This window comes from Carcharodon carcharias, chromosome 21 (assembly GCF_017639515.1).
Source record: "Carcharodon carcharias isolate sCarCar2 chromosome 21, sCarCar2.pri, whole genome shotgun sequence".
Classification (NCBI taxonomy): domain Eukaryota; kingdom Metazoa; phylum Chordata; class Chondrichthyes; order Lamniformes; family Lamnidae; genus Carcharodon; species Carcharodon carcharias.
Genome location: NC_054487.1, coordinates 77,596,024 through 77,622,575, shown reverse-complemented (window position 1 = coordinate 77,622,575; position 26,552 = coordinate 77,596,024). Strand labels below are relative to the sequence as shown.

Sequence of the window (26,552 nt, the reverse complement as noted above, 5' to 3'; positions counted from 1 at the left end):
TGGAAATGGTCACGTTTGTAGGTGGCGAAAGCAGGGCTTCAGCAACAATGGGCGGGGGGGGGGGGGTCGAGGCACAGCCAGAAAGGGGGCAGCACGTGGAAAGTTTATTCCTATTGCACACAAATCTCCACAGGGACCAGCATGGATGCATTTGGTGGGGGGGGTGGGGTGGGGGTGGGGGAGGGAAGCCAACTAAAACACACAAGAAAGGAATAGTAGAAGGATGCGCTGATGGGAGTTGGATGAAAATGGGTGGGAGGCGGCTCCTGTGGGGCATAAACACCAGCATGGACCTGTTGGGCTGAACAGCCTTGTTGCTGTGCTGTAAAGACACAAATGGAAGGCGGAACCCCAAAGTGAAAGGCTGACATAACACAAGATCAGAAATTATTTCCTGAGGCAAGGGTAACCTTCAGCACATTCACCTCAGTCAGTTTTTCGCTGACTGCCAGAAATTTTTTTTTAAAAAACAAACAGATTTGATGAAACGTTAAATAAAACTGTTACAACATGAAGCGACAGAACTGAGCAACGGTTTCGCGTAGCTGCCTGACCCCCCCCCCCGATGAGCCGGAGAGTGGAGCAGGAGGGAGGAAGAAAGGCTCAAAATCCTTCCCAAAAGAGTCTTCCCTTCAGGTTTGACTGCAACTTTCCATGGCTTACAAAGGCTGTTCACAAGTTAGAACACCAAGCAGCTGTAAACGGAGGTTACCCTGAGGATAAATAATGCAACAGGTACCATCCTTACAACGCACAGCAGTGTTTTTTCCATTCGAAACAGATCCTGCTCCAGGTAAACTGACAAGGTAGCCATGGCTACAATCACACACTACAACCTCACTACAGCTTTTCAGTGGGATCGTGCTGCAGGAAGAAGGCCATTCTGTCCATCATGCCTATGCCAGCTCTATAAAAGGGTGATCCGATTAGCCCCGTTGCCCTTCTCTTTTCCCCTTCACCACACCGCCCCCCGCAAATTTCTCCTTTTCAATACATATCAAAATCTCTTCTGGAAGTTATTTTTGAATCTGCTTCCACACCTTCAGGCAATGCATTCCAGATCATAACAGTTGTGTAAAAGAAAAATCTCTCTGCAATCTCCTCTGGTCCTTCAGTCAATTATCTTAAATTTGTATAATATGGAAGACTTTTTAATCAATCCATCCTCCAACAGATCTTTCCAGTTATGTTTGCACAGATTTAATCTCCAGCATGGGTCAAATGGCCTCCTTCTGTGCCCTAATGACTCCATGACATCTCCGTCTGATCACTGTTCAAGCTTAGACTGGACGGGAGGGGCTGCACTTTAGAAATGCTGTGAGGGCATGGGTCACACTGGCATCAGGAAACAGGGATGCCAATGTTGATGGACAATGGCATTGTTTCATTGCTTCAGCTTAGTAAAGCTGGTTGCTCGAGGTCACACATCAGGAGTCAACAGCATAGACTACATAGGTAATCAGCCATAGTCCACAAGGGATTGTATGCAGGCATCTCTCCCTGTTGGAGAGAGACAAGTGGCTTTATAACTTGAGGGGGACCACTATGCATCAAGCATTGGGCAGGCCCCAAATCTACCTCAGCCAGAACTTGTATTATCAGCACCTTACAAACCTGTGACCTCTACCACCTAGAAGGACAAGGGCAGCAGATGCATGGGAACACCACCACCTGCAAGCCACACACCATCCTGAATTGGAAATATATCACCGTTCCTTCACTGTTGCTGGGTCAAAATCCTGGAACTCCCTCTCTAACAGCACTGTGGGTGTAACTACACCACATGGACTGCAGCAGTTCTAGGCGGCAGCTCACCACCACCCTCAAGGGCAATTAGGAATGGGCAATAAATGCTAGCCTAGCCAGCGAACAAAAATGGAAAATGAACCCACGCTGTTGGCATTATTCTGAACCACACACTAACCATTTTGCCAACAGAGTCAACTGGCCCTCTCACGGACTACAACACGCAAAAAGAACTCCTAGTAAGAGAACAGGAGGCAAACTTGAACTCACGATTACCCCAACGATTGGGATCCGTTAACATGGAAACATGGCCTGCACCTTTAATTGGGGTGGAATCACTAAACACCAGTTCCAGCATGTTTTGATGGTCACAGGTACGGAACGATGAAACAAAACCCAAATACATCAATTGTATTGATGTTCTCAATTGCTTGGCAGTCTTATTTTTGTATAGGATGCCCACACACAAACAATGTCCTGCTATGAATCATGGTGAGCAGGAACTACAAACAAAATAGGAAGCAGCAGCATTGCAGTAGCAAGCAGGATTTGCCTACTGAACTTTAGAGTGCACCTGGTGTAGAGCGACATGGAAACCAATGCAAATGACCAGTGCCACGAGACAGAGACAGAGAGAGAGAGAGAGAGAGAGAGAGAGAGGCCCATTTGATTCTATTTTGAGTCATGTGTCTCAGAGTTCAAGAAGAGATGTCTATACCCCGCTTCATAAAGACTGCCCCCGAGGCTTTTTCAAACTGTGTCAGTGTGAAATGAATACCAGATTTGCTTCCTCCTTCCCCCACCCCAGTCAGAAGGCATTAATTCCTTGCAATTGGAACAGCAGCAGGAGTAGGCCATTGGGCCCCTCGAGTCTGCTCTGCCATTCAATAAGATCAAGACTGATCTGACTGTGGCTTCAACCTCATTTTCCTGCCTCCCCCCACCCCACTGACTCCTTTATAGATCAAAAATCTATCGAACTCACGTGTAAGTATGTCCAATGACCCAGCACCCACTGCTCTCTGGGGTACAAAATTCCAAAGATTAACGACCCTCAGAAGAAATTCCTCCTCATTTCAGTCTTAAATGGAGACCCCTTATTCTGAAGCGGCGTTCCCGAGTTCTAGATTCCCACTCGAGGGAAAAGCCCTCTCGACCATCTGTGAAGCCCCCTCAGGATCTTTTATGTTTCAATAAGATCACCTTCTGAACTCCAATGAGTATAGGCCCAGCCTTTCCTTCTAAAGTATTCAGCATTATGAAGAAATTTTACCTTGCTCTGAAAATCTAGAATAAAATTCCTACTTTGTTTGTATTGGGATAACAAAGTACATTTCAAATCAGTGACTCACAAATCCCAACAATGTAGCAAAAGGAATCAATTCCATAGGACCAGCTGTAAAGTCACCCGACGTTCTGACTTGGAAATATACTGCTGCCCCTTGTCACTGGGCCGAAATTCTGGAACTCCCTCCCCAACAGCACTGCAGTGGTTCAAGGTCAAGCCTCACCACCATCTTCAAGAGCAACTAGATAGGGGCAATAAAAGCTGGTCTTGCCAGCCCATATCCCAAGAACAGTTCTGTTTTAAAAGCAGGAGAAAACATAAAATGCACAGAGCGAACACACGTTTAAAATTTGGAACTCCAGCTTTTATGTTTCATCTCTTGAATGTTCTCTATCTGCCCCAGGAAAACATTTTAAAACGTTTTCCTCCATTTTGACTGTGTACACCATTTCAAAACAGAATGCTTGAGGTTAAGTGTTTAGTCTGGGATATTCCCTGTCTCAACTTGAAAGTATTTGGTTGAATCAGAACATGCTGTGGATTCTGTTTGCCAGCTGGAAGTCCCCATCAAAGGTCCAGGACTCCCTGCACCCTAGTCCCCCATCAGCACACAGTGCTTTTCAGTAGAAATGCTATATTGTTAGCAGTGTTGGCTTCTGGATGAGACACTAAACAGAGGCCGCTTAGCTGGGATGTAAAAGTTAAGGATGTGTGAAGAATCGTGCGATGTTCCAACGGCACAAGGTGCTAGATTAATGCGACGTGTTTTCTTCCCCCCCCAGCCTCTCCCTTTCCCTCACTGAAATGGCAGAGGGCAGGACCTTCCCATCGGGACCATGAGGGCTGGTTGAGCACCAGAACAACTCCAGGGCTAAAGAAGATGAGAGGACAGAGTGACGCTCAAGCCCAGTGAAACCAAGAGCTGGGAAGCAGTGGGGTTGAGGACAGTGTTGGCCAAAGCCGGGACATAGTGGAACTGCAGCATGAAGCAGCTTGAGCAGGGACCTAATGGGGCCAGATAGAGAGGAGCGGGGGCAAGGGGAGTGGGGGGGGGGGGGAGGTGCACAGCTTGCCTTCGCTATGCCTTTTTCAGGCTTCACTTACAGAGGGAATCCCTCATTGTGGTACCAAACTGGCACACATGCTGTTTCCCCAGATCTGAAGGCATGCTGGATTGACCGAGATGTTAAACTCAGGCCCTGCCTGCCCATCCAGTTGGGATGGAGAAATGCTACCGACATAACAATTGGGTGAAGCACTTCACAACATCCTGACAACAAACGTTGGTTTATGGAGACGTAGCAAAACATCTCACAACGCAATCAGCCAAAAACTGACCCCGAGTCAAAGGAGGAGACAGTAGGACAGGTTACCAAAGGCTACAGGGCATCTTAAAAGGGAAGAGAGAGAGAGAAGGAGCGCTTCAGTCTAAGTGGTGCGAAGGGAACTGCGGGAAAAAAACACGTGAAAACCATATCCGTACCTTTAACCAGGGAGCCAGGGGCAAGTGCAGAGCAAGTGTCTGATACCTCTGATATGACAGGAAATGCCTTTTCTCCCACTTGGGACCACAACCCCAGGCTTAGTAACATGACTGGGTAAGTGAGCTTCCAGTTAAGTTAATTGCACAGCCCTGTGCTAAATCATTCCAGTTCAGCTTCATCTTCCCTGTAATCATGTGTGCCATGCACCATCTGGATACATGCGAGACTTCAAAAATCTCAGACAACAGTAGCCTTTCCACCAAAAAACACAAAACAAGTGTCTAATTAAAGAGGAAGTTAGTGATTTACATCGAAGCTGGAAGACACAGCTTTTAAAAGAGTGTCTCACACCGGTAAATGCTTAATTACGGTCATAGGATGAATGCTACACCTAGAATTAGCAGGACCTTTGATCGTTTTTATAATAGATTCCCCCCCGTGACCCCCCTCCCACCCTTTTCTCCTTAAAGTGCCAGTCCAATTAGCATTCTCAGACATTCTGTACCAAATTTGAGCAGTCAATTCCCACTCCGGACCGAGGGTTTGCCATGCTTGCCAGTCACAGATTCAGCCCTTGTATAAATCAGGGCAGGCAGAAGATGTCCAAACTCTGTCATCACGTTCGACCCTGATCATCCAGCGTCGGTCCAGTGGGATCTCACTTGAGAAAATCCTTCCCCGATTGTAAAGAAGTTGGGAAGACGGATCCCAGAGTAGGGGCAGCTTTGAGGCAGGTCCAGGGCTCAGCACCATGTTCACTCACAAACCACTCTGAGAACCTGCACATGTCATTCAGCCCTCACCCTTCAATTAAACGATAGCCTTGAGGAACAGTACATAAATAAAACGGCAACACACTTCCACTTTACACCACCATGGGATGTGATGCAGTTTAATTTAACTTGCCCTTGGGACTCGGGCCACACTCAAAGCAGTATTCATTGGCCATCCCAAAATGACGAGGAGATTAGGGTTTCATGTATGGAAATTTCCATGAACACCCACACAAGACAGAAAAATCAACCAACCAAATCATCACGACTCATGAACAACAAGGATATGAAGTCATCCTCACATGGATAATAAATTAAATCACCCCTGCAAACAGTGTTTGCCTCTACAACTGAAAGTTAGGGACTGAAATTGGTAAATTACAACATATTTTTATCATATTGTAAAATCCTGCTGATCTTGTTTGCAGTTGGCGTGTGCTGAGGGTGCCTTCATTCTTTAACATGACCAGCCTCGAGTATCAGTATGGCTCTTGACAGTGGAGCTCATTTCCAAGTCAAACATATTTTTAAACAACACCTTGTTTCCACTCTGACCTCTCTGTCCTTGGGCTGCTACAGTGTTCCAACGAAGCTCAATGCAAACTTGAGGAACAGCGCCTCATCTTTCGTCTCACCATTCTACAACCTTCTGAACTCAATATTGAGTTCAACAACTGTGTTTTTTTTTGCTGGCTTGTTTCTTTCTTTATCCCTTAACGTTGCATTCAGATGGCTGCTATATAGCCATTAATGCCTCATTTGCACACAACCATAGCAACAACTATTACCACTCTCTTTGGCACCATGAAATCTTTTGTTACTTAATCTCTCCTGTCCTCCACTCTATCACAGCCCTTCCCTTCAGTTTTTCCTGCCTGCTCCCCCCTTTCATTGGCTTAAAACTCTTACATTTCCATCTTTCTTCAGTTCTGATGATTAACCTGAAACGTTAACTGTGTCGTTCCACTAAAATAAGAACAGTAGTTTACCCAATGCGAAGGACATTGGGTTATTTCTGAGAGCGGTAGTGTGCTTTTCTTCCTTTGTTTACCAACAAAGGGCGCCCCTCTTTTTTTGGGGGGTGGGGGGGCGGGGTAGTGAAAAGAAACACTCCCTGCCCAGTGCACTACAGTGCAACAATATGTGAACTACAGCTTTTCTAAAAGGATCACAAACTATAGACAATTGACACCGAAAATTTGAGCTTCATGATGGACAATGCAATCTTGTGGTTCGAATGAAGTCACAGCACCTCACATCGCTTATCTAAAAGCGCAATGTCCTCTTTGCTGGCCTTGACCTAAGCTGTGATGCAATCAATGATGCAGTTTAAATCTCTGTTAGGAGCCCTGATGAAAAATCCCTCTAGTATCAGAAAGTTTACCAAAATGCATGACATATGTGACAAGGCTAAATACAAGGTCGGCACTAGTATGGAAATTTGACACTAATATGTAAATAGAGCGCAATAGGATTTGTTGTGACACAAAGCACATTTTACCTTGGGGAATGGGCATGAAGACACATCCCCCAATTTTTCCTGAGGGTACTCCACTTTAACAGTGCCTGGAAGCCTGCGGGTAACTCTTCTGTTATAGGGACCATTCTATATCTGGCAGCCTAGACAGTGAAAGCTGGAAAGCTATTAAACCACAGAAGGAATCTTTCTAACTAAAGTCCGTCCCATCTATCACCCAATCGTCCCCAAATTTTCCAGTGGGATTGCGGTCAGGATTGCAAGCTCATCCTAAACCCAAGCAAGGGGCAGTAATGGAACTTGGCGTACTCCTGTTTCAGTATCACAACTGGCTTCAGAGCCTGTGAGTTAAAGGGGCTAAAAATGGCTCAGGATTCCTCTTCATTCTTTTAGCAACCACTACTAGAAGCCAAAAGCTCAAATCAACTCCAATCTCAAATCATTTAGCTGGACAAGAGTAGGGGAAGAGTAAAGCCAATTAGGGACCATAGAGGTAATGTGTGTGTGGACCCTGAGAGACGTGGGTACAGTCCTCAACGAATACCTCCCATCAGTCTTCACAATAGAAAAGGACAACGCAGGTATAGACATCAGGGTGAGGACTGTGAAATATTAGAGGAAGTTGACAGAGAGAGACAGGAGGTACTAACGGGTTTAGCGGCCTTAAAAGTGGATATCCCAGGCTGTTGAGGGAGGCAAGGGATGAGATATCAGGGGCCCTGGCAGTAATTTTCAAATCCTCTTTCACCACAGGTGTGGTGTCACAGGTGTGGAGGACTGCTAACATTTTCCCATTACTAAAAAGAGGAGGAAGGGACAGACCAGGAAATTACAGGTCAGTCAGTCTAACCTCGGTGGTGGGGAAGTTACTAGAAAGAATTCTGAGGGACAGAACATATCTGCATTTGGAGAGACACAGATTAATCAGGGATAGTCAGCATGGATTTGTTACGGGAAGGTCGTGTTTGACAAATTTGATAGAATTTTTTGAGGAGGTAACCAGGAGTGTTGATGAGGTAATACATTTGATGTGGTCTACATGGACTTTAGCAAAGCTTTTCATGAGGCTCCCTATGGAAGACGGGTCAAGAAAGTAAGAGCCAATGGGATCCAAGGCAAAGTGACACATTGGATCCAAAATTGACCGAGAGGCAGGAAGCAGAGGGTGATGGTAGAGGGATGTTTCTGTGACTGGAAGTCTGTTTCCAGTGGGGTTCCACAGGGCTTATTGCTGGGGCCCTTGCTGTTTGTGGTGTACATAAATGATTTGGACTTAGATGTAGGGGGTATGATCAAGAAGTTCGCAGATGACATGAAAATTGGTAGGGTGGTAAATAGTGAGGAGGATAGGCATAAACTGCAGGAGGATATCAATGGACTGGTCAGGTAGGCAGAGCAGTGGCAAATGGAATTCAACCCAGAAAAGTGTGAGGTAATGCACTTTGGGGGGGCTACCAAGGCAAGAGATTACATTATAAATGGTTGGACCCTGAAAGTACTGAAGATCAGGGGGACCTTGGTGTGTATACCCACGGGTCCCTGAAGGTAGCAGGGCAGGTAGGTAAGGTGGTTAAGAAGCCATATGGGATACTCGCTTTTATTAGCCAAAGCATAGAATACAAGAGCAGGGAGGTTATGCTGGAACTGCATAAAATGCTGGTTAGGCCACAACTGCAGCACTGCATGCAGTTTTGGTCACCACATTATAGGAAGGATGTGATTGCACTGGAGAGGGTGCAGAGGAGATTTACTAGGATGCTGCCTGGGCTGGAGGGTCTGAGCTGTGAGGAAAGATTGGATAGGTTGGGGGATTTTTTCCTTGGAGCAGCAAAGATTGAGAGGGAACCTGATGGAGGTGTATAAGATTATGAGGGGTGGATAGGAAGGTACTTTTTCCATTAGTAGAGAGGTCACTAACCAGGGAGCATAGATTTAAGGTAAGAAGTAGAAGGCTAAGAGGGGAGTCGAGGAGAAACCAGAGGGTGGTGGGAGTCTGGAACTCACTGCCTGAAAGGGTGGTTGAGTCAAAAACTTTTGTAACAGTTAAGATTTATTTAGGTATTCACTTGTGTTGCCATAGCCTCCAGGGCTATGGGCCAAATGCTGGGAAATGGGATTAGCGTAGTCAGATCTTTGTTGACTGGTGCGGACACAATGAGCCAAAAGGCCTCCTCCTGTGCTGTAAACGTCTATGAGTCTACGTCTACAATGAAGACTGCTTTGTCAATCTAGCCTGGATGAGAGCAGCTCCAAAACACAAGCAACTTTACACCATCCAGGACAAAGCAGCCCACTTGATTGGCACCACATCCACAAACATTCACTCCCTCCACCACCAATCCACAGTAGCAGCAGTGTTTACCATCTACAAGATGCACTGCAGGAACTCACCAAGCCTCCTTACACAACACCTTCCAAACCCAAGATCACTACCACCTAGAAGGACGCATGGGAACACCAGCACCTTGAAGTTCCCCCTCCAACATATCACCATTCCTTTACTGTTGCTGGGTCAAAATCATGGAACTCCCTCCCTAAGAGCACTGTGGGTGTACATACACCATATGGTCTTCAGCAGTTCAAGAAGGTAGCTCACCACCACCTTCCCAAGGGCAATTAGGGATGGGCAATAAATGCTGGCCCAGCCAGTAACACCCACATCCCATGAATGAATTTAAAAAATCTGTCCTCCTCTTCAGAGCAAATTTTAAACATGGCAACACATGGTGATGAGATGTGGACGTTCATTGTTCCTTTTAAATGAACTGTCCTTCAAGACTGTGATCTCATTGAATAGTGGAACAGGCTCGAAGGGCTGAATGGGTGATGTCTGCTTCCCCAGGTCAAGTGACTTACCAACTGCTGCGGGCTCACCCACGAGTTGGAGACAGTTAAGTGGGATATGGGTGCCTGTGGAACCACATGCGAACAAGAACCAAGCTCCTCTTCAGAGGAAGGATAGAGAAATTATAGAGTCATAACGTCACAGAAAAAAAGTGGCCATTCAGCCCATCAAATCCATGCCAAAAGAAGAGAACAGAGCCACCTCTTTCTTCCTCGCCCCCCAGAAGGATGTCGGTTTAACTTGTACTTTCTCAGGTTTTATCAAAATACCTACTGGTGACAGCAACATGTGTATCTTATAATGGAGTGGATTGTTAACCAGTATTAACACTCTACCATTGAATACAAGTACCACAGATATACGGAATAACCTCAGCTGGTGATTACAGGAGTTAAAAATAAGCAGAATTAGTCACTTATTGCAACACACTTCCATGTCCTGCTATCAATGACTAGTAATTGTACAGAACCAGTTGCACATTCACCAAAGCAATGAACTTCTGTGTAGGCAACACACACCAACGCATTGTACATATGCCTCGCTTTCTAAAAACAGAACTCCACAAATCTTACCAACGGTTATGTCAGATAATAAATAATATCTTTTCGAGCTGCAAACCAAAATATGGACAGATGCCAGAAAAGCACAAAAAATAGTCGCCCGGGAGCAGCCGCACAGTTCAAAGGCTTTACACACCTAACACAGTCACAGTGCATTGTTACCGACTCTTAGGCTTTTGTATTGGGTTTTAAAGCAATTGGATATTTGTCCCTTTTTTTTAAATCAATTATTTAACTTTATTTGCAGCCCCCATTTTTTTCTCTCTTTTTGGTTTTGATTCCGTGCCACCTACCACCGTCGCTTTCAGAAACGCTGATTACCAAAGGGGAAAAATTGCACTTACTCGATCGGGCTTGGCTTTAGCTGGAGGCTTCTTGAAGAAGGAAGTTCTTGCAGTGAAGAAGTACTCTTCAGAGTCCTCTTCCAAACTGCTGTAGCCGCTGCTCATAGTGCTGGTCCACGTCATCTGCACAGGACTTCTTCCACCAGCACACACACACACACACACACACAAAGCAGCAGTCAAAAAAATGTACAGTATTCGGGGGCTCCAAGGTAATGACTGAGACGCTTCCTGATGCAAATCTACCCCCCTCTCCACCTCCTTTAGCGTGCAGCTGGAACTTAGAAGCCTGCGTTGCTCTCAGCTCCCGTCAGTTCAAAGGGAATTGTCCTCTGGCCGATGTTAAGATTAAGCGTTGACATTGTACACTCAGTCCTCCTCCCTATGGTTTTTCTCTCCCCCCCACCCTGCCTCTTGCCCTGTGCTACTCCCCAGGTTCTTGGCTGCGAACTTCCCACACGCAAGACACTGCCAAAAATAAGTCTCACTTCGTTACCACGGAGAGAGGGAGGAAACTGCCAGAGCGGCAGCAAAGTTCACTTATTTTCTTAACGTAGGGCTGCTCGCGTTCAGTTAAAATCTGTTGGCAAATCAGATGTGGTAATTCCTGCAGCTCACACCCACACCGAGTGAGGAATGAAGTCATTGCTGTCCAACCCCCCTTCAGTTTCTGCAAGTTAGCGAGCAGTTACATTTCCCTGCGAATGTCACACCCGGCCAAAGTCAAACTCGAACAGTCAGGTTGAATCAGTTGATAACGGGGTGTTAAAAAAAAAAATGACCTGTGGGCTTCTCCAGAGCATTGTGCGTCCCATTGTGAAACACAACAGGGGTGGGACGAGCTGGAGATTGTGTAGAGTGGGGATGAATCACAATGTCACTATTTTAATCTCGGGGAGAAAGAACTAGTCACAAAATCGCAGAAACTGTCCAACCAGACGCAGATGAAACTCAAAGGTCATTATTTTATTGGGTCCCCCAGCTGGCGAGTCACTGCAGCACAGGAAGAGGCAATTGGATCTCGACTTTTAACTTCGTGGCACTAGAGTATTCTAAAAGCGGCTTTGGGGTTGGGTTTGAAGTACTTTCACATACATCTTCAAGGCTGCTGCGACTCTACATAAATCACCTGATGTCCTGATAAGAAAACCCCCCTCCCTCCCCTCCACCATTGGTTTTCACTCAGGCTGAAAGTAAAACAATGCTGCAGAGAAATGTAAACAAGTGACTGGCTCGCCTCCAAGTCTGTCTCTGCAACTTTCACAAAACTGCCATTATCAGCCCTCTCAAAAAAAGGAAACCCTAACCCTCAACACCTTCTCCCCTTTCTAAGTACAATTCCATCCATCCCCAACTTTTCCTTGCTAAACGCTGTCACAATATGATTTTTTTTAATTCATTCACAGGATGTGGGCTTCACCGGCTGGGCCAGCATTTATTACCCATTCCCACTTGCCCTTGAGAAGGTGGTGGTGAGCTGCCTTCTTGAACCACTGCAAGGATGAAAGCAAAATGCTGCGGGTGCTGGAAACCAGAAATCAAAACAGAAAATGCTGGAATAACTCTGGCAGCTCTGGTGGAGAGAGAAACAGAGTTAAACGTGTTGAGTCCATATGACTCCTCTTCCAGAGACTCTTCTTCACCCCTGTGCTCACTGACCTACACTGGCTCCCAGTTATATGGGCTGTAAAACTCTCCGGTACCAGCCTCTCGCACATCCTCGATTTTAATCACTCCACCGTTGGAGGCGCCTAAGCTGAGAAATTCCTTCCTAAACCTCTCTGCCTCGCTCTTCTTTAAGACGCTCCCTAATACCTCGAAAGCAAGCTTTTGGTCACGTCCCCTAATATCTCCTTATGTAGCTCATTGACAAGAATTGTTGTCGGGTAACACTCCTGTCAAGTGCCGTGGGATGTTTTACTATGTTGCAGGTGCTTCTGAGATGCAAGTTGTTGTTGTAGTCACCCATGTGTGATCTGACAGTGTGTGCTGCTGCTGCTTCATTTCCGAAATTGACAGCCGTGACCCCATGGTAGCCCTCTCTCACCTCTGAGACAGAAGGCCGTGGGTTCCAGGCCCACTTCAGGACTCGAAAAAAACAATATAGGCTGACACCCCCACCGCAGCACAGATGGAGTGCAGACCCGTCAGAGGTGCTGTCACTGAATGAGGCGTTAAACCACGGCCCTGTTCTCTCAGGTGGATGTATAAGGTCCCAAGGCACCGTGTTAAAGAAAGGCGGGGGGGGGGGGGGGGGGGGGGGGGGGGGGGGGCGGTGTCATTCCTGGATTCCAGGGCATTATTTAGTGCTCAAAATCTGATTACCACAGGGCCATTTTCACAAAGCTGTTTGTGGGATCTTGCTGTGCAAAAGTTGGCTGCTGCGTTTCCTACATTGGTGACTGATTAATAGGCTGTAAATGCATTGGGATGTCCAGTGGTCCTGAAAGGTGCTATACAAATGCAAGTTTTTTTTACAATTGCAACAGTGACTGCACTTCAAAAACAAAGGGAATTAATTTTCTGTAAAGTGGTTTTGGGTGTCCAGACATCATGTGTATGCACTATGTAAATGCCAGTCTTTCTTCATTGTCCTCTGTGGCTGTAGCTCAATGACCCTCATCACCCTCTCTTCTGCTTCTGGCATTGCTCTAGCCAGTTCGAACATCTCTCTTTCACCGTCCATTTTCTGTGGTACTGCTCTCTTCCTCACCCACTGCTGCCATTTCATAGATGCCATATTCTCCCTCCAAGGCTGCATGCTCACCCCTGGCACACATGGAAAGACATGGAGCTGGATTTTCCAAGCCCACCGGATAGGGGACCAGAGTTGGACAGGATCGGAATTTTGTGCTGCCCAGCTCGCATGCCAATTTGCCGATGCAGTCCCCGAGCTGTTTTCCAAAAGGCAAGGTCGAGGGTGAAAAGCCTGCAATCAGCTCTCTGAGTGCTGCAGACCCTCCTATTAACCTTCCAGCATTGGGAGCCCACCCACCATCCTTAATTGGACAGCGAGCACGCCCTCAGGTCACTGATTGGCCTTTTTTCCGAAAATTGTGTCCAGGGCTTACTTCTGACACGGTGTGGGATTAGGACCCGAAAGGATTCCAACATTGAAGTCCTAGCCCCTGATTGTAAACCCAGCTCATAAAATTTACAGGACAGAAGCAAGACCATGTGGCCCATCCGGGCTTTTCCCCATAGTTCCAACCCTGGCGCCTTCCTATTCTGCATCTAAAAGGGTTTGTGACAACCCAAAGCCCCTGGGAACAAAGAATAAGGTTTCCTCTTAAGCCTCAATTTCAGACATGCCTTTGTCAGTTGGCCAAGTCCGAACCCTCATCGCACTTTCCTCAGACTGGAACTGTCTAACTAGATACACTTGGTGTTCTCCATACCGATTCCCAGCAAGGCCGAGGAATGTAATTCAATCAGGCCCAGCTCTGCTTCTATCACATGAGCATGCCAGGCTGGGAAAGAGACACAGGCCTTTCAAATGGTTTACAGATAAACAGAATTCAATAGATAATATTGGCCCTCTTTGTAAACTCAATATGTCAGTCCCCAAACGTCAACTGCGTGACCGGAAAGGTTAATTAAAAAAAGAACTTTGGGCTGAGCTATGAATATAAACCCTTTGTGAGAATGTCTTTGGCCTGTGATTTGGATAAAATGTACCTAGCTTGAGGCTACTGCTATGAATAATAATTGTTCCCACATTTGCAAAACACTTCTGACCCCTCTTGGGTTTCACTGTCCAGTCCCTTTCCTTCCTGAACTCACTCTCCCCTATACACTAAATGATGTTTAAGTTATTCTACGAACCAAATTAGTAGGTTGAAATAGTTACTTCACCTTTCCAAAGCTTGTAAAAGATCCTCAGGACAATTTTCATCCACTAACCCAGCACAACACCTCCCCCTATCACTTAATTACAATTTGAGTGGAACTTCCAAAGTGCAACTTGCCTGGTGACACCTAAATCCATCCTTATTATCCTGCTCAGCAATTTTCAGTAGCCTCGAAGCTACCGTAGTGCAGGAATACTCTTTGAAAGGGGTTGCAGCAGTGGCAGTGGCTGCTGTCTTCGAGGTTTTGGCTACTGCCTATTAACAGCTCTGAGGCTAATCTTATTAACATTGTGTAAAAATATTGATGCAACTGTTTTAATGCTTCTGGGAGTTTGTTGCCTGGCCCTTTTATTTATTCTTGGGATACAGGCACCATTGAGCCTCCCGAATTGCTCTTGAACAGTTGGTGGCAGGCTCTCTTCTTGAGCTGCTACAGCCCACATGGTGAAGGTGCTAACACAGTGTGGCACATTTGCGTGTACTGGAAGCTACATATATTAATACACATGCAGAGAGAAAGAACATGTACGCTCAGCGCGCCTGTTCAACTAAACAAAATAAGTGACAGCCATTCACTGACTCTTTCCTCAGGGCAATGCCTTGACTAATCAGGGCCAAGCTGCCTAGTTTAAATTTCAAATAATGCTTGGCAGTTAATTGTCAGTCACCATGACTGGTGCATTCGCCATGGCAACACTTCTACCAATCAGAGTACACTTGTCAACCAATCAGCACTCTGTTCACACACAGTATAAATTGGTGTTTTCCTTTGATATTGGTATTCTTGTTAAGTGCAAGACAAAAAAACTCTGACATGACTCTTTTTTCAGCAATAACACAGAATTGTTGGGTAGAGAGTTCCAGGATTTTGACCCATATAAGGACAGGATTATGGAATGATACAGGCACAGAAGGAAGCCATTCAGCCTATCGTGCCTGTGCCGACTCTTTGAAGGAGCTGTCTGATTGGACCCACATCTCATGGCTCCCCTGTGTCCAAGTCAGGATGGTGTGTGTGACTTGGAGGGGAACTTGGAGGTGGTGATTTCTCATGCGCCTTGGCCCGAGTCCTGCTAGGTGATGGACATCAGGGGCAGGATTTTTACCTCAGCGGGTGGGTGCTCAAGCGTAAAAAGACACGCGTTGATGTCGAGCGAGCGTCCCGACATCAACGTGTGATATTTGGGTCAGCGGGTGCACACAGGAATCGGCAGCGCACCCGCTGACGATGAAAGGGCTTACTAAGGCCATGAGAAAGATAATTAAGTTACGTTTTTCGCTGCCCGTCCAGCCATTACGAAAAGGCCAAGCGGCCTTTGCACTTTTTAGGAAACCTCATCCACGGGCAGGACGAGGTTTCCAAGAGCAAATAAAAATCAAATAAAACATTTCACGTTTCATTGATAACATGTCCCTGCTCATGTGACAGAACGTGAAGGAATGCGTTTTACAGCATTTTTAAAATCTTAATTTTTTTTTGAAAACCGTTCATCTCCCTGAGGCGGCTCTGTGCCTCAGGGAGACCTTCAAGTGTGTACTCGCATGCACACACAAAGTTAGCGCTCGCCCTCCTCCCGCGCACACAGGCTGCCCTGAGCGCTCACGCTGGGTGGGCCTCAATTGGCTCGCCGGCGAGAAAAGGCAGTCCAGCCCCGATCGCGGGCGGCAATTGGCCCCCGACCACTCCCCCCCACCACCCCCCCCCACCCCACGGACCCCCCACCCGACAGGGGCAAAATTCTGCCCCACGGGTTTGGGAGATGCTGTCAGAAGTCATCTGATCTGAATGGGCTGAGTGCAAGGAACTGTGGGCGATATTTTTCAGCTTCTGACAAACGAAAGCGCAGGAGAATGCAGTGTTGGTGAGGTCGGCCCCACCTGCTTGTGTGCGCTCAAGGCCCAAGTTCCTCACCTTCCTGAGGGAGAGCCCAAAATATGGGGGAAGTACAGGTCCAAACTCCACAAATCTCCATGCCAATTTATTAATCATTGTCAAGCAAAAAGCGAGTGTACTTAACAGAGGAAAAGCTGTGCTATTGTCCTGCTGATTCTCAGGCAGTCCCTCGGGGTCGAGGGTGACTTGCTGTCAGAAGCTCCGATTCAATGGATTCTGGGATGGCCAAAGTGCGACCTGCAACCTCAGCCACAGGCGGGGCAGGTGGTGCTTGGAGAGTCGAATAGGTGAGGTGTTTGGAGGTTTGGGCGTTCCCTCCGACGCCTCGAATTCACCTCTGCACATTCTCTCGATGTGTTCAGTGCCTTCCCAAAGCAACCAAAGAACAGGATAAAAGAGCGGGAGGGGAGCAGCGGAGACACAGGGTAAAAGTGAACGAGGAGAGCGGTGGAGACACAGGGTAAAAGTGAACGAGGAGAGCGGTGGAGACACAGGGTAAAAGTGAACGAGGAGAGCGGCAGAGACACAGGGTAAAAGTGAACGAGGAGAGCGGCAGAGACACAGGGTAAAAGTGAACGAGGAGAGCGGCAGAGACACAGGGTAAAAGTGAACGAGGAGAGCGGCAGAGACACAGGGTAAAAGTGAACGAGGAGAGCGGCAGAGACACAGGATAAAAGTGAACGAGGAGAGCGGCAGAGACACAGGGTAAAAGTGAACGAGGAGAGCAGCGGAGACACAAGATAAAAGTGAACAAGGTGAGCAGTGGAGACACAGGATAAAAGTGAACGAGGAGAATGGCGGAGACACAGGATAAACGTGAACGAGGAGAGCGGAGGAGACACAAGATAAAAGTGAACGAGGAGAGCAGTGGAGACACAAGATAAAAGTGAACGAGGAGAGCAGTGGAGACACAAGATAAAAGTGAACGAGGAGAGCAGTGGAGACACAGGATAAAAGTGAACGAGGAGAGCAGTGGAGACACAAGATAAAAGTGAACGAGGAGAGCAGTGGAGACACAGGATACAAGTGAACGAGGAGAGCAGTGGAGACACAGGATAAAAGTGAACGAGGAGAGTGGCGGAGACACAGGATAAAAGTGAACGAGGAGAGTGGCGGAGACACAGGATAAAAGTGAATGAGGAGAGTGGCGGAGACACAGGATAAAAGTGAACGAGGAGAGTGGCGGAGACACAGGGTAAAAGTGAACGAGGAGAGTGGCGGAGACACAGGGTAAAAGTGAACGAGGAGAGCGGCGGAGACACAGGATAAAAGTGAACGAGGAGAGTGGCAGAGACACAGAGTAAAAGTGAACGAGGAGAGCAGTGGAGACACAAGATAAAAGTGATCGAGGAGAGCAGTGGAGACACAGGATAAAAGTGAACGAGGAGAGCAGTGGAGACACAGGATAAAAGTGAATGAGGAGAGTGGCGGAGACACAGGATAAAAGTGAATGAGGATAGTGGTGGAGACACAGGATAAAAGTGAATGAGGAGAGTGGCGGAGACACGGTAAAAGTGAATGAGGAGAGTGGCGGAGACACAGGCTAAAAGTGAACAAGGAGAGTGGTGGAGACACAGGATAAAAGTGAACGAGGAGAGTGGCAGAGACACAGGGTAAAAGTGAACGAGGAGAGCAGTGGAGACACAGGATAAAAGTGAACGAGGAGAGTGGTGGAGACACAGGATAAAAGTGAGCGAGGGAGTGGCAGAGACACAGGATAAAAGTGAACGAGGAGAGCGGTGGAGACACAGGATAAAAGTGAACGAGGAGAGTGGCGGAGACACAGAGTAAAAGTGAACGAGGAGAGCGGCAGAGACACAGGATAAAAGTGAACGAGGAGAGCGGTGGAGACACAGGGTAAAAGTGAACGAGGAGAGCGGCAGAGACACAGGGTAAAAGTGAACGAGGAGAGTGGCGGAGACACAAGGTAAACGTGAACAAGGAGAGCGGCAGAGACACAGAGTAAAAGTGAACGAGGAGAGCGGCAGAGACACAGGATAAAAGTGAACGAGGAGAGTGGCGGAGATACAGAGTAAAAGTGAACGAGGAGAGCGGCGGATACACAGGATAAAAGTGAACGAGGAGAGTGGCAGAGACACAGGGTAAAAGTGAATGAGGAGAGCAGTGGAGACACAGGATAAAAGTGAACGAGGAGAGTGGTGGAGACACAGGATAAAAGTGAGCGAGGGGAGTGGCAGAGACACAGGATAAAAGTGAACGAGGAGAGCGGCAGAGACACAGAGTAAAAGTGAACGAGGAGAGCGGCAGAGACACAGGATAAAAGTGAACGAGGAGGGCGGTGGAGACACGGTAAAAGTGAACGAGGAGAGCGGTGGAGACACAGAGTAAAAGTGAACGAGGAGAGCGGCAGAGACACAGGGTAAAAGTGAACGAGGAGAGTGGCGGCGACACAAGGTAAACGTGAACAAGGAGAGCGGCAGAGACACAGAGTAAAAGTGAACGAGGAGAGCGGCAGAGACACAGGATAAAAGTGAACGAGGAGAGTGGAGGAGACACAGAGTAAAATTGAATGAGGAGAGCGGCGGAGACACAGGGTAAAAGTGAACGAGGAGAGCGGCGGAGACACAGGGTAAACGTGAAAAAGTGACTTCACAGGAAAGCTGTGACCTGATTGGTTAGTAGGAAATCTGCACCAAATTTGAAAAAAAAACATTGCAAAGCTAATTAATAAATTCATTATCTAAGTCGAGATGGCTGTGGAGGTGATGTGCTGTAGCTGTATGATGTGGGAGCTGGCAGATCCCATTGCGAGCCGCAGTGACCACATCTGCAGCAAGTGTTGGTTGCTGGAGGAACTCCGGCTCAGAATGGATGAGCTGGAGTCCAAGCTCCAGACGCTGCGGCACATCCGGGAGGGGGAGAGTTACCTGGACACTTTGTTTCAGGAGGCGGTCACACCCGTTAGATTAAGTACCTCCAGTTCGGTCAGTGGTCAGGGTCAGCAGGGTGTGACTGCAAGTGAGGCAGGTAGAGGGATCCTGTGTCCAGGAACAGAGGAGCCTCAGGTCTTGACCTTATCCAACAGGTACGAGGTACTTGCTCCCTGTGTGGATGAGGAAGAGGGCTGTAGGGAGGATGAGCCAGCTGACCACGACACCATGGCACAGGAGACCATTCAAGAGGGGGGAGCAAAAAGACAAGTGGTAGTTGTAGGGGATTCTATAATTAGGGGAAACGATAGCTTCCTTTGTAAGCAGGATCGAGAGTCCCGCATGGTATGTTGCCTGCCCGGTACCAGGGTGAGGGACATCTCTGACTGGCTTGAAAGGATATTGGAGAGGGAGGGGGAGGATCCAGTTGTTGTGGTCCACATCAGGACAAATAACATAGGTAAGACTAGGAAAGAGGACCTGTTTGGGGATTATCAGAAACTAGGAACTAAATTAAATAACAGGTCCTCAAGGGTTATAATCTCCGGATTGGCATAGGGAAGCAAGAATAAGGGAAGTAAACACGTGGCTAAAGGAGTGGTGCAGGAAAGAGGGGTTCCATTTCGTGGGGCACTGGCATCAGTATTGGAACAGGAGGGATCTGTACCATTGGGACAGTCTCCACCTGAACCGATCTGGGACCAATGTTCTAGCGATAAGGGTAAATAGGGTGGTCAACAGGACTTTAAACTAGAAAGTTGGGGGGGAAGGGTAAAACTCCAAGAAGTATGACTTATGGGAAACAAAGCAGCAGGTTAGCATGTTGTGGGATGTGGATTCAACCTCATGGAAAATTATGAAAGAACTGAAAAGAAAGGAGAGCCCAGGAGAGGCTATTAAAGTCTCCAAAACACAAAATAGGACAGAGTGTTTGGAAAGGGCTAGGAATCTAACTTCAAGCACATCAGATAAAGGGACGACAATGAGAAAGGGGACAGGAAATACAGGACTGAAGGTATTGTATCTGAATGCACGCAGTATACGAAATAAAGTAAATGAGTTTGTGGCGCAGATTGAAATTGGCAGGTATGATGTGGTGGGCATCACGGAGACATGACTGCAAGGGGATCAGGACTGGGAGCTAAATATCCAAGGATATACATCCTGTCGAAAAGATAGGAAAGTTGGCAGAGGGGGTGGGGTTGCTTTGTTAGTAAGAAATTAAATTAAATCGATAGCAAGAAACAACGTAGGGTCAGATGATGTAGAATCTGTGTGGGTAGAGTTGAGGAACCGCAAAGGTAAAAAAACCATAATGGGAGTTATGTACAGGCCTCCGAACAGTAGTTAGGATGTGGGGCACAAGATACACCAGGAGATAGAAAAGGCGTGTGAGAAAAGCATGGTTACAGTGATCATGGGGAATTTCAATATGCAGGTAGACTGGGAAAATCAGGTTGGTAGTGGATCCCAAGAAAAGGAATTTGTGGAATGTCTATGAGATGGCTTTTTGGAGAAGCTTGTGGTGGAGCCCACTCGGGAACAGGCAATTCTAGATTTAGTGATGTGTAATGAGGCACATGTGATAAGAGAGCTTAAGGGGAAGGAACCGTTAGGAGGAAGTGACCATAATATGATAGAATTTACCCTGCAATTTGAGAGGAAAAAGGTGGAATCAGATATAACGGTATTATACAGAGATAAAAACAAAAAACTGCGGATGCTCGAAATCCAAAACAAAAACAGAATTACCTGAAAAACTCAGCAGGTCTGGCAGCATCAGCGGAGAAGAAAAGAGTTGACGTTTCGAGACCTCATGACCTCCATTCAGTCCTCAGTTCTGTTGAAGGGTCATGAGGACTCGAAACGTCAACTCTTTTCTTCTCCGCCAATGCTGCCAGACCTGCTGAGTTTTTCCAGGTAATTCTGTTTTTGATAACGGTATTACAGTACAGAATAAAGGCAACTACAGAGGCATGAGGGAGGAGCTGGCCAGAATTGACTGGGAAATGAGCATAGCAGGAAAGACAGTGGAACAGCAATGGTGGGAGTTTCTGGGAGTAATTTGGGAGACACAACAAAAATTCATCCCTAGGAAGAAGAAGCATACTAAATGGAGGATGAGGCAACCATGGCTGACAAGGGAAGTCAAGGACAGCATAAAAGCTAAAGAGAAAGCATACAATGCAGTGAAGAGCAATGGGAAACCAGGGCATTGGGAAGCCTACAAAGATCAACAGAGGACAACTAAAAAAGAAATAAGGAGGGAGAAGATTAAATATGAGGGTAAACTAGCCAGTAATACAAAAGAAGATTGCAAGAGGTTTTTTTAGATATATAAAGGGTAAGAGAGAAGCAAAAGTGGACAATGGGCCGCTGGAAAATGATGCTGGAGAAGTAATAATGGGGAACAAAGAAATGGCAAAGGAATTGAATAGGTTCTTTGCGTCAATCTTTACGGAGGAAGACACGAGTAACATCCCCAAAATTCAAGAGAGTTGGGAGGCAGAGGTGAGTATGGTGGCCATTACCAAGGAGAAGGTGCTAGGAAAACTGAAAGACCTGAAGGTGGATAAATCACCTGGACCAGATGGATTACACCCCAGAATGAGATAGCTGAAGAGACAGTGGAGGCATTAGTGGTGATTTTTCAGGAATCACTGGAGCCAGGGAGGGTCCCAGAGGATTGGAAAATCGCTAATGTAACCCCCCTGTTTAAGAAGGGAGTGAGGCAAAAGACGGGAAATTACAGGCCGATTAGCCTGACCTCGGTCGTTGGTAAGGTTTTAGAGTCCATTATTAAGGATGAGATTTCAGAATACTTGGAAGTGCATGGTAAAATAGTGCAAAGTCAGCATGGCTTCTTCAAGGGGAGGTCATGCCTGACAAATCTGTTAGAATTCTTTGAGGAGGTAATGAGTAGGTTAGACAAAGGAGAGCCAATGGATGTTATCTACTTGGACTTCCAGAAAGCCTTTGACAAGGTGCCGCACAGGAGGCTGCTCAGTAAGATATGAGCCCATGGAGCCCAAGGTACTAGCATGGATAGAAGATTGGCTGTCTGGCAGGAAGTAGAGAGTGGGGATAAGGGGGTCCTTCTCAGAATGGCGGCCAGTGACTAGTGGAGTTCTGCAAGAGTCAGTGTTGGGACCACAACTTTTCACTTTATACATTAACGATCTATTTGAAGCAACTGAGGGCATTCTGGCTAAGTTTGCAGAATACACAGATAGGTGGAGGGACAGGTAGTATTGAGGAGGCAGGGAGGCTGCAGAAGGATTTAGACAGGTTAGGAGAATAGGCAAAGAAGTGGCAGATGGAATACAGCATGGGGAAGTGTGAGGTCATGCACTTTGGTAGGAAGAATAGAGGCATAGGCTATTTTCTAAATGGGGAGAGAATTCAGAAACCTGGAGTGCAAAGGGACTTGGGAGTCCTAGTCCAGGATTCTCTTAAGGTTAATTTGCAGGTTGAGTTGGTAGTTAGGAAGGCAAATGCAATGTTGGCATTTATTTCAAGAGGACTAGAATATAAAAGCAGGGATGTGCTGCTGAGGCTTTATAAGGCTCTGGTCAGGCCATATTTAGAATATTGTGAGCAATTTTGGGCCCCGTATCTCAGGAAGGATTTGCTGGCCCTGGAGAGGGTCCAGAGGAGGTTCACGAGAATGATCCCAGGAATGAAAGGCTTAACGTATGAGGAACGTTTGAGGACTCTGGGTCTATACTCGATGGAGTTCAGAAGGATGAGGGGGATCTGATTGAAACTTACAGAATACTGAAAGGCCTGGATAGAGTGGACGTGGGGAAAATGTTTCCATTAGTCAGAGAGACTAGGACCCGAGGGCACAGCCTCAGAGTAAAGGGACAACCTTTTACAACAGAGTTGAGGAGAAACTTCTTTAGCCAGAGATTGGTGAATCAATGGAATTCATTGCCATAGAACGCTGTGGAGGCCAGGTCATTGAATGTATTTAAGACCGAGATAGATAGGTTCTTGATTGGTAAGGGAATGAAAGGTTCCAGGGAGAAGGCGGAGAATGGGGTTGAGAAACTTATCAGCCATGATTGAATGGCGGAGCAGACTCAATGGGCCGAATGGCCTAATTTCTGCTCCTATGTCTTATGGTCTTATGGTCTAACCTTCTCTATTTTGGATGGTGACAGACCAGGGACTCCCAGGAGTAGGCGAGGATGTCTGACATCTTCAAGGTTGCTTTGATGATACATCTAAAATATTTCCATTATCCTCCTAAAATATTTCCGTTATCCTCCTGGGAGTCTCCTGCTGTGATCGAGTAGAGCAGTTGCTCCGGGAGGCTGGTGTCAGGCATACCTTAAGTAATATATTGTTCTTTGCTAAGTTTAATTGTGAATTTGGTCTTTGGGGCTTTTATTCCCTTGTTTTATTTTAACGATTGCTTCGTTTTTTTCGTTTTAGGAACATGGGAATTGCTGACTGGAGAAAGACCGAGTTCCATCCAGTTGACCTTCCACCGCCCTGCTAGTTGGATGATATCATGACAATGGAGTTGGTGACCAATCGTATCAGTTAATCTCTTATTTGTCTACAACAGAGCTAGAAACGAGGCAAGGAAAAGCCCTTGTTTTAGGAGCCATTACGTCATCTCTGTTTTCTCTCCTGTGACCTCACAGGAAAGCAGAATAGCAACATTTTAAAAATCCGCAGAAACTCACCGGCCCTTCAGGTGGAGTTCCAGACTATTTAGTGTGCTGCATGCTGTAATTTCCATTTAGTTCTAGTGTTGAAGCCCTGTAAAAAGCTTAAGTGCTCGACGTGGCTCAGTTGGTAGCACCCTTGCCGTGGTGTCACAATCCTCTTGAGTTTAAATCCTACTCCAGGGCTTGCACACAAAAGTCTACTCTGACATCCCAGTGCAGGACTGAGGGAGTGCTGCACTGTTGGAGGTCTTTTTGGATTGAGAGGCCTCATCTGCCTGTCATGAAGCTATTAATGTAATAATATTAGTTTTTTCAAATAGAGGTTTAGTCTGTGGGTGTGTCTTAATTGGATTAAAGCCGACTAGTCTGGGTGCTTTGATGTCTCCTAGTTTTGAGACGTAAGAGAGGTAGAGTGCATGTGCATTTTGATGAATGGAGCATTCAAGAAGGGGACTGAAATATAGCAAAGAAAAGCAACATTTATATTACTGATACAATGGGTATGATGAAAGGAGTTTTATTGTTAGAAGAGGTAGCATTCAAAGTGGCTGGTGATACAATGAGAGTTTACATTCAATGCGATGTGCTGGGTATAACAGATAGCAGTTGTGCGTGTGCAGGGCAGAGGCAATGTAAGGTCAAAGCCTGTAAGTCTACCACTGTTACAAAAATAAAAATAAAAATAAAAATACCTGGAAAAACTCAGCAGGTCTGGCAGAATCTGCGGAGAGGAACACAGTTAACGTTTCGAGTCCATATGACTCTTCAACAGAACTAAAGTAAAAATAGAAGAGAGGTGAAATATAAACTGGTTTAAGGGGGGGGGTGGGACAAGTCTATCACTGTGTCTGCAAAGGAACCAAAGTGAAAGGAAGCTCATTTTGAATTTGTAAGGTGAAATACTTTGCCTGGTGTCTGCTTACAGATGGCTGTTGCCTTAGTGGAGATTAGTTAAGTTATGATAGTAGTAATTTGTAGCCATGGGGCAGAATTTTCCCCCCATCGGGGGAGCCGGAGTTCAGGAGCGGGCACACCTCTGATCGGCGCCCCCAATCAAGGGGGGCGCTGCCAATTAAGGCCTGCCCAGTGTGACGTCTGTCAGGAAGCGCTATGTGCTCCCTGTGCGGGGGGTGGGGGGGGCGATTCCCTAAGCCGAGAGTGGGATCTATTGTGCATGCATGCAAAAGAGAGCATTCATCTCCCTGAGGCTAAGTGCTGCCTCAGGGAGATCGGCGTCAAATTCAAAAATGCTAAAAATAGAAAAATAAAATTTCCCTGACATGTCCCCTCTTGTGACACATGAGGTGGGACGTGTCCATCAATTTTAGTTAAACTTATATTCAATTTTTAAAAACCTACATGAAACCTCATCCTGCCCATGGACAAGGTTTTATGCTTTCTCTGAAGCCCGCCAGGGCTCCCGGCCTTTAACTACTGCAATCACTTTTTAAATGGCCTCAATTGGCTGTTTACAGGTCAGTGGGTGCACAGCTGATTCAGCTGCGCCCCCACCGACCGGAAAATTGAAATGACGCGGGGTGACGTCGGGAGTTCCGCCCCATGTCATCCCACAGCATCTTACACGTCGGCGTGTAGGTTCCAGCCCCTGCATGCCGACCGGGAAATCCTGCCCCATGTGTATATATTTAACTCGTGTAAATGAATAAATATCCCATGTAGTTTGATATAAAAACCCTCTTGCGAACTGGTGCTCTGATTCCTGAATTTAGAGTTGCATCTCAAATATACCACTTAAAAATATTGGTTATGACAGCTGTTTAAAGTTTCCCTTTGGAATTTTTAAATAATTCAGCTTTACCAACTGCAGCATCATAACATGCCTGCTTATAAAGTGGATGTAGAAGATCCCCTGGCACTATTTTGAAGAAGAGTAGGGGAGCTTTGGTGCCTTGCTCTATATTTATCCCTCATGAAATATCACAAAAAGCAACATATTGTCTGGTCATTATCACATTGCCATGTGTGGGAACTTGCTGAGCACATACTGATTGCCCTGTGTCCTACATTAAAACTGTGACCACATTTCAAAAATTACTTCATTGGCTGTAAAGCGTTTTCAAATGCTCAGTGGTCATGAAAAGCGCTATGTAAATGCAAGTCTTTCCTTTCTAGGACACACCCCCTGTTTACAGGTGAGCAGTAGGCAGGAGCCTAGCAAATATGTAGTAATGAACAGCTAAAGTAGAATCTCAGGTGGAAATAGGACAAGTTCGGTGAACTACCCACTCTGCACTGTTCCTGTTGTTAGAATTGGAACCTTGACCTTAATGATAACAAAGTGACTCCTTGTGGTAAAGGGAGGTACCCTGTCCCTTTAAGAGAATGCAAGTGTACTGATCATGTGACAGCACTGATGAATCATTGTACAGTGCGGGCATCTGAAAACTGTAAGTCTAGTTCTGGAGGTTTCTGAGTGAGCATGTATGATCTAATGCTCTGCCCTATGTCTCAATAAACCATCACTGTTTATTCTTACATCAGTCTCTCCCTGTTATTGATTGCAAGCAGCAACTGATGGGAACATAAGAAGGCATGCAGTTAGATTTCGGTTGGCCAACAAACTCATTTACCCAAGACATAAAACTCCTCTTCCATTTAGTTCTACCCACATCATCCTGCAGCTCCCACGTCTCTGTCTAACATGCTTTGAGCTAGCTGTTATCATCACTGCTGTGTAGGGGCAGGCAGGGATGAAC

General features: G+C 46.5%; 1 protein-coding gene across 3 annotated transcripts in view; it reads right to left on the bottom strand.

The window, feature by feature from the left end:
• The window catches only part of rassf3 (Ras association domain family member 3), a 203,001-nt gene that overhangs the window by 69,206 nt on the left and 107,243 nt on the right, over window positions 1–26,552 (bottom strand). Inside the window, exon 1 of one of the 3 annotated variants that reach the window (XM_041216091.1) lies at window positions 10,518–11,242. The exons of 1 other annotated variant lie outside the window; for it this stretch is intronic. In XM_041216091.1, coding sequence (XP_041072025.1) covers window positions 10,518–10,640 — 123 coding nt within the window. In that variant the 5' untranslated portion in view covers window positions 10,641–11,242. Of the gene's footprint in view, window positions 1–5,023; window positions 5,322–10,517; window positions 11,243–26,552 lie in introns of those variants that run through there. One more of the 3 variants, XM_041216092.1, reaches the window with a different exon arrangement.